The sequence below is a fragment of the Jaculus jaculus genome, chromosome 9 (assembly GCF_020740685.1).
Source record: "Jaculus jaculus isolate mJacJac1 chromosome 9, mJacJac1.mat.Y.cur, whole genome shotgun sequence".
Taxonomy (NCBI): Eukaryota; Metazoa; Chordata; class Mammalia; order Rodentia; family Dipodidae; genus Jaculus; species Jaculus jaculus.
Window position 1 is genome coordinate 114,371,075 of NC_059110.1, and position 8,381 is coordinate 114,379,455.

General features: G+C 50.0%; 1 protein-coding gene across 1 annotated transcript; it reads right to left on the reverse strand.

The window, feature by feature from the left end:
* Positions 1 to 6,397: 6,397 nt before the first annotated feature.
* Hcrt (hypocretin neuropeptide precursor) lies at positions 6,398 to 8,381 on the reverse strand. The gene is made up of 2 exons (XM_004655371.2): positions 8,291 to 8,381; positions 6,398 to 6,760 (listed from the first exon to the last, which is right to left on the reverse strand). Exons 1-2 carry the CDS (start codon positions 8,309 to 8,311, stop codon positions 6,398 to 6,400), a joined length of 384 nt encoding a protein of 127 aa, XP_004655428.1. The 5' UTR covers positions 8,312 to 8,381.

The window sequence follows — 8,381 nt, forward strand, 5'->3', positions numbered from 1 at the left end:
CGGTCGCCGCCGCCGCCGCCTCTCTGCTCCGGAGCCCCGGGGCTCTGTGCTCCGCTCGGCACCGCCTCTCGACTCACTTCCACCCGCCCCTCTTCACTCTGCACCCCACACCTCCCCACGGGTCAGGTTCTTCCCAGAGGGCTCGGCCCGCGCCCACCACGTGGCTCCGCACCGGGAGGGGCCCCCAAAGACATTCTCAACCCCTCCTCTCCCAGAGGAGAGCAACCCACGCGTGTCTCTGGAGGGCGGGGGGAAGACTCAGGGACACGCCCACCGGGGGAAAGGGAGGCTGGAAAGTGGTGGGGGTGGGGACTTGGATGGCAGACACGCCCTCCTGCCAGGCTAGCCACGCCTCCACGCGTGGTTCCCTGGCTGCTCTCCGGTGGCTCCTCCCCACGGGTTTCCCCGCGCGCGGCGCCCACGCAGCTGTTGGCGTCTGGTTGACAGTGCCGCCTGCTGGAATTGGGGATATTGGAAGGCATCCCCAGTCCTCAGCCATTCAGCTGGGAGAGAGATAGCAGGAGGGTAGCTGGTCTTATAGATGGATGGAGAGTTGGAACGTGGTAAAGATTTGGAATCCCTACCTTTGGAAAGCGTCAGTTAACTGTGGTCTTTTGCCTCGGCTTGCTAGAGAATCCTGTCGAACCCTGTTTCTTTTTTTCCCCCCCCTTACTATATTTTATTTATTTATGAGAGAAAGGTAAATAGAGCGAGAATGGGTGTGCCAGGGCCTGTAGGAAAAAAGAAAAACCAACCTCCAGATGCATCGCCACTTTGTGCATATGGTTTACATGGGTAGTGGGGAATTGAACCTGTGTCCTTAGGCTCCGCAGGCAAGGGTCTTAACCACTAAGCCTTCTCCTCAACCTGAACTCTATTTCTAAACACAAGGTGGAATGAAAAGAGCCTTGCAGAGGGCCAGGGAGAGTCTCTGTTCTGGACAGTTACTGTGTGACAACCTTCCCCAGCATCATTGCCATCATCTGTAATAGAGCTAATGACTCTTACCTCATGCGATTATTGTGAGAATTTAATGGGGTAATGCATCATTGGCACAAAGCATATGCCTTGGAGGGTGATTTGCACCCCCTGTTCCCCTTTGCCCTGTGCTGACCTTCCCTCTGCTGCCCTTCAGATGAAAAAGGGGCTGGAGACAAATTTTGGAATAGGGCCGTGCTTGGTGGCGCATGCCTTTAATCCCAGCACTAAGGAGTCACAGGTAGGAGGATTGCTGTGAATTTGAGGCCAACCTGGGACTACAGAGTGAATTCCAGATCAACCTGGCTAGAGTGAGGCCCTACCTTGAAAACAACAAACAAGAAAAAATCAGGGACTAGGAAAGATAGTTTTAGTGTGGATAGTGTGATGGTTTGCAAATCTCCATGGGTCACAAATGAAGTCTTATGCTTTTTCAAGGTAGGGTCTGACTGTAGCCGAGGCTGACCTGGAATTCACTTTGTAGACCCAGGCTGGCCTTGAACTCACATTGATTTATAGCAATCCTCCTACCTCTGCCTCCACAGTGCTTATTAAAGGTGTGTGCCATCAAACCTAGTTCATAAATGAAAAAAATGTTTTAAATTTTTTGAGGTAGGGTCTTGCTCTGGCCCAGGCTGACCTGGAATTCACTATGTAGTCTCAGGTTGGCCTCGAACTCACAGCAGTCATCCTACTTTGGCCTCCTGAGTGCTGGGATTAAAGATGTGCACCACCAAACCCAGCTACAAGTGAAATTTTTAATATTTTTATTGATTTTCAAGGAGAGAGAAAGAATGAGAATGGGTATGCCAGGACCTCTTGCTGCTGTAAACACATGCATCACTTTGTACATCTGGCTTTATGTGTATACTGGGGAGTTGAATCTTGGCTGGCGTTGCAGTCAGGTTCGCATTGCTGGTAGAAATCACCCAACCAAGAGCAGCTTGTGGGAAAAAGAGATTTATTGTGGCTTACAGGCTCGAGGGGAAGCTCCACGATGGCAGGGGAAAACTATGGTATGAGCAGAGGGTGGACATCACCCCCTGGCCAACAGAAGGTGGACCACAGCAACCGGAGGGTGTGCCAAACACTGGCATGGGGAAACTGGCTATAAAGCCCATAAGCCCGCCCCCAACAACACACTCCCTCCAGGAAGCATTAATTCCCAAATATCCATCAGCTGGGAACCTAGCATTCAGAACACCTAAGTTTATGGGGGACACCTGAATCAAGCCACCACAGCTGGCAAGCTTTTCAAGTAAGTACCTTTAACAGCCGAGCCATTTCCCTAGTCCCCCAGGTGATTTTTGAGCTCTAGCTTCACAGGTAGAGCAGGCTAACTTCCTCACTGCAACCCCTGCCTCCCGGGATCTAAGCCAGGAATCTTCTGGGATGTTAGACTTCTAGCGGGGGAACACATCCTTTTGTGTTTCCCGTGCTTTAAATTTTTAAATGACATTTCTTTTTAATTTACTTATTTGCAAGCAGAGAGAGAATGGGCACACCAGGGCCTCCAGCCACTGCAAACGAACTCCAGATGCATGTGCCACCTTGTGCATCTGGTTATGTGGGTACTGGGGAATTGAACCTGGGCCCATAGGCTTTGCAAGGTAAGCACCTTAAGTGCTTAGCCATTTCTACAGTCCCTATGTTTTTGGAATCAGGTTTTCAAATAGCTCAGTCTGGCCTCGAACTTGCTATATAGCTGAGGATGACCTTGAACTTATCCTCCTGGCTCCACCTCCCCAGTGTTGAGATTCCGGGTATGAACCACTGCACCTTGCTTTATACTGCTCTGGGAATCAAACCCATGACTTTGTGCATGTTACACAAGCATGTTTCTGACTGATTTGCACTCTCAGCCCTTGATTCTATTTCTTGAGATGAGACATGGATGGACACATGACTCAGCAGTTAAGGTAGTTGACTAAAAAACCATAACAATTTGAATTTGATTCCCCAGTACCCATGTGCACAAAGTGGCACATGCACCTGGAGTTTCCCTCACTCTCCTTCTCTGTGTGGGCACTAGGGATCTTGGTCCTTTGGCTTTTCAAGTGTCTCAACCACTAAGGCATCTTCCCAGTCCAGGTCCTTACTCTTCTACAGTCAGCACTTCATCCACCGAGCCATCTCCCAAACCCCAGTTTTTGTGTGTATTTTTTAGATTTGTTTCCTGTGGTACTAGGAATTCTACTAGGGATTGAACTCGAGGCTTAGTGCATGCTAGACAAGTGCTCTTCCACTGAGTCACATCCACTGCCCCACCTTTAAAAATAATGGGCTGTCAATAGCTATAGTGAATTTCACCAAATTTGTGGGCAGCCTGTGAAAAGAAGCAGATTCCATTATATCACTATGAGTTCAAGGCCACCCTGAGACTACATAGTTAATTCCAGGTCAGCCTGGGCCAGAGTGAGACCCTACCTCAAAAAACAAAAAACAAACAAAAAAAACAAACAAACAAAAAAAAAGGGCTGGAAAATTGGCTTAGCAGTTAAGGCATTTGCTTGCAAAGCCAAAGGACCCAGGTTTCATTCCCTAGGACCCACGTTACCCAGCTGCACAAGGGGGTACATGCATCTGGAGTTTGTTTGCAGTGGCTGGAGACCCTGGCATGCCCAGGAAGGATTTTTTTTTTTTTTTTTTACTCAGTTTCAGGAAGGGCAGTCCATCACTGGGAGGAAGGCATGGTGGAGCAGCTTCCTCTAGGACCATGGGATTCTGCAGCTGCCACCCCTCACATCACGAAGAAGAAAGGTTGGGAAGCCAGTATAACCTTCAAGTCCTCCACCTGCCCCAGAAACTATGGCCACCAGCTAGGTGCTAGACACCGTGTCCCAAAGGTTCCATAACCAAACCCTCCCCAACAAAAAGTGTTATCCACTCAGGACACAAGTGTTCAAAGACATGGGAGTCTTTTCACATTTTAACCATAACAGTGCCTTAATATGAATGTAATATAACCTGGTGGTTGTGCTGGGAACAACACCTAGGACATTGGACATGTTAGACGAACATTGTACCCCTGAGCTATATTCAAGGCCCTGAAATATATTTTTTTAATTTTTTCCGGTAAGTGACAAAAAAATAAAATAAAACTGCTTGTAAAAAAAAATGGGCTGGGCTGGAGAGATGGCTTAGCGGTTAAGCGCTTGCCTGTAAAAAAAGCCTAGGGACCCCGGTTCGAGGCTCGGTTCCCCAGGTCCCACGTTAGCCAGATGCACAAGGGGGCGCACGCGTCTGGAGTTCGTTTGCAGAGGCTGGAAGCCCTGGCGCGCCCATTCTCTCTCTCTCCCTTTATCAGTCTTTCTCTCTGTGTCTGTCGCTCTCAAATAAATAAATAAAAAATTAAAAAAAAAAAAAGGGCTGGAGAGATGGCTTAGTGGCTAAGCACTTGCCTGTGAAGCCTAAGGACCCCAGTTCAAGGCTTGATTCCCCAGGACCCACGTTAGCCAGACGCACAAGGGGGCACATGCATCTGGAGTTCGTTTGCAGTGGCTGAAGGCCTTGGTGTGCCCATTCCCCCCCCATCACTCTCAAATAAATAAAAATAAACAAAAATATTTTTTTAAAAAAAGAACATTAGCACCAGGCATGGTGGCACACGCCTTTAATCCCAGCATTCGGGAGGCAGAGGTAGGAGGATTGCTGTGAGTTCAAGGCCACCCTGAGACTGCATAGAGAATTCTGAGTCAGCCTGGGCTTGAGTGAGACCCTACCTCGAAAAAAAAAAAAAAAAAGCCTACTACTCATAGTGGATTAACAGTCTACCCTTCTCAAGTAGTACCTCATCCCAGCTGACTAGGACTGCAAAAGATCCTCTTTCAAAATAACATTTTCTGGGGTGCTGGAGAGATGGCTTAGCAGTTAAGTGCTTGCCTGTGACCGGTTCAAGGCTCAATTCCCCAGGACCCACGTTAGCCAGAAGCACAAGGGGGTGCATGTGTGTGGAGTTCCTTTGCAGTGGCTGAAGGCCCTGGCGTGCCCTCTCTCTCTCTCTCTCTCTCTCTCTCTCTCTCTCTCCCTCTTTCTCTCTATCTGTCACTTTCAAATAAATAAAAATATACAACAACAACAGCAAAAAAAAACAAAATAACACTTTCTGGATGCTGGCCAGACATAGGACTTTCAACCTATGAATTTAGGTAGGGTACACAATTTAACCTACAGCAGGCATCTTTGGCTCCATCTGTAGAAAAATCTTGCCCTATGTCTGCCTAAGAACTCCCTTTGGTTTCCATTATACAGAATAAAGTGCAAAGCCAGATCATATGGGAAGGCCTTCACAATCCAGGCCGCACAAACATACCCACCTCTTTTCTTGTACCTCACACCGCGGCCATTCTGGGAGATTCACTGTGGGAACTCATATGCCTTGTCTTTTTGGCAGCCTGGACTCCCACCCCTTCCTAGCTGGATTCCCCACCACCATGCAGCCTTCCTTGCTTTATCTCTTCTCTGGGATGTTTTGTTTGTTTGCTTGCTTGTAAAGAGAGAGACAGAGTATGGGTGGACCAGGGACTCCTGCCAATGCAAACAAACTCCAGATGCACGCACCACTTTGTGCATCTAGCTTTACATAGGGACTGGGAAATTAAATCCAGGCTGTCAGGTTTTGCAAGCAAGTGCCCTTGAGCCATCTTTCCAGCCCTCAGGGGCTCTTTTTTTTTTTTAAGAAATATTTTATTGTTTATTTGCAAGAGAGAAATGAGACTGAGCAACCAGAACCTCTTGCCACTGCAAGCAAACTTTTTTTTTTTTTTTTCTCCCTAAGGTAGGGTTTCTCTCTAGCTCAGGCTGACCTGGAATTCACTATGTATTCTCAGGGTGGCTTTGAACTCTCGGCGATCCTCCTACCTCTGCCTCCCGAGTGCTGGGATTAAAGGCGTGGGCCACCACGCCCGGCTTGCAAGCAAACTTTAAATGTATGTGCCACTTTATGCATCTGCCTTTACTTGAGTACTGGGGAAGGGAACCCAGGCCATCAGGCTTTGCAAGCAAGCTCATTTCACGGTTGAACATTATCTCTCCAGCCCCTCTCCGGGGCTGTTTGTACAAGTCCCGTCATGATTGGCAGAGCAACCTGGGACGTGGGACGGATCTGTCCCTCATTTCGCCCCCAGGCCTTTGCAAGCTCACGGGGGGGGGGGGGGGGGGAGCTCCCCCATCAAGTGCTTCCCAAGTGGACTCACAAACTGACATCCGGGCCCTAGAGTCCAGAAGGTTCGGAAGATGCTTTCTAGCTCCCTGGGGGGCGGGGGGTGCTGAACGTGACACACAGGGAACAAAGATGAGCCACGCGAACAGACACTCGTCTTTATTGCCTTTTTTTTTTTTTTTTTTTTTTTTTTCTGGGGACTGACAGTGGAGACAAGCGGGGACAGGGCCGGTCTGGGACAAGGGCTGAAGTAGGGGTTCAGACTCCGGACGGTCCCCCAGGCGCTAAGGTAAGACAACGGCGACCTGGGCAGGGATGCGGCGGCTCGGGTTCTGCGCCTGCGCGGCGGCCCATGGTCAGGATGCCGGCCGCGTGGTTGCCGCTGGCCTGTAGGAGGCGCTGCAGGCGGCCCTGGAGGAGGCCCGGGGACCCTGGCCGCCGCTTGCCCAGGGTGAGGATGCCCGCGGCGTGATTGCCCGAGCCGTGCAGCAGTTCGTAGAGGCGGCAGGAGCACGTCTTCTGGCGGCAGCAGTCGGGCAGGGGCTGTGCGGCGACCCCAGGCGACAGCAGCGCCGGCGGTAGCAGTAGCAGCAACAGTAACGTCACGGCGGCCCAGGGGACCTTAGGAAAGCAGAAACAGGGCGCTGATGCATGGATGCTCTTCCCGCCCCGCCCAGGCCCTGCCCTGCTGGGCTCTGCACCCTCTCCTAGCCTGGCTCAGGCCATGTCATTGAGTTTCCCTTCCTCTGTACCCTTGCTCTCCCAAGGGCTCATGTCTGGCTCCTCTTTTAAAAAAAAAATATTTATTTATTTTTATTTATTAGAGAGAGAGGGAGAAAGCTGGGTATGGTGGTGCACGCCTTTAATCCCAGCACCCGCGAGGCAGAGGTAGGAGGATCACTGTGAGTTCAAGGCCACCCTGAGACTACATAGTGAATTCCAGGTCAGCCTGGACTAGAGTGAAACCCTACCTCGAAAAACCAAGAAACCAAAAAAAAAAAAAAAGAAAGAAAGAAAGGAGAGAGAGAGAGAATGGGGCTCGTCAGGGTCTCTAGCCACTGCAAACGAACTCCAGACACCACCTTGTGCATTTGGCTTACATGGGACCCGGAGAATCGAACCTAGATCCTGAGATCCTGAGGCTTTGCATGCAGACGCCTTAACTGCTAAGCCATCTCTCCAGCCCATGTCTGGCTCTTTTTGTCAGCTCATCCTTCAAGACCCCACAGAGCATCTCCTCTTGGAAGCCCTTGTAGACTGCCTGGGTGGAATGGAAGAAGTCCCTCCACCCCTGGGTGTATCTTTGCCCCTGTAACTATGTTAAATACCACAGCACGTGGAGACAGGCGTGTCTGAGTCTGTCTGCATGAAGACTTATAAAACTTGGAGAAAACAGAGGCCCTTATTCTTGTGGTCCCCTCCCCCTACATACTCGGCCTGTTCTCCTTCAGAGGAAACTGAATGCCATGGCTTTGCACCGGTTCCCAAGCCTTTTCGGGACAGAGTCTCCTCACTGCATGTGTAATAATGCTACTATGCTGGGCTGCTGGCCAGGCCACATGAGATGGCAGGGACACATGTAGCCCGTGACACACAGTAAGGCTCACTAAACATGAGCTCTTAGAGAACAGGGCGTTCCCAGTGTGACCCAAGACAGGTTTGTTGCCAAGAGTCCATCCAATCTCCTGTTTCCTCATCCACATGGGAAAGACCAAGAGTGGATCATCTTTCTTCCAGGCCCTGGGCAAGTACACTGGTAGTAGCTTCCTTGATAAGATGGGGATTCCCTCTGTCACTAGCTCTCTCTCACTCTTTTAATTTTTTTTCTTTTTATATTTTTTTGAGACAAGGTCTCACGTATCCCAGGCTGGCCTTGAACTTGCTGTGTAGCTGAAAATGACCATGAATTTGTTTTTTTTTTGTTGTTGTTTGTTTGTTTGTTTTTTCAAGGTAGGATCTCTCTCTCTAGCCCAGGCTGACCTGGAATTCACTATGTAGTCTCTGAGTGGCCTCGAACTTACAGCAATCCTCCTACCTCAGCCTCCTGAGGGCTGGGATTAAAGGCATGTGCCACCACATCTGGTTTATGCATGCCAGGCAAGTATTTCCCCAACTGAACGACACCCCAAGCCCCGGTCCCTGGTTCTTTACCTTTGTGGAGGGAAGGCCCATGATGTCGGAGCGCAGGGTGGGGTCGTCCAGACAGGAAGTGTCTGCAGTGCAGTGGTTCAAACAGCCAGTA

Coding starts and splice junctions, on each gene's coding strand:
- Hcrt (XM_004655371.2), bottom strand. CDS start 8,311: ATGGGCCTTCCCTCCACAAAG. Junction 6,761..8,290: donor TGGGCCTTCCCTCCACAAAG/GTAAAGAACCAG, acceptor TGCTTTCCTAAG/GTCCCCTGGGCCGCCGTGAC.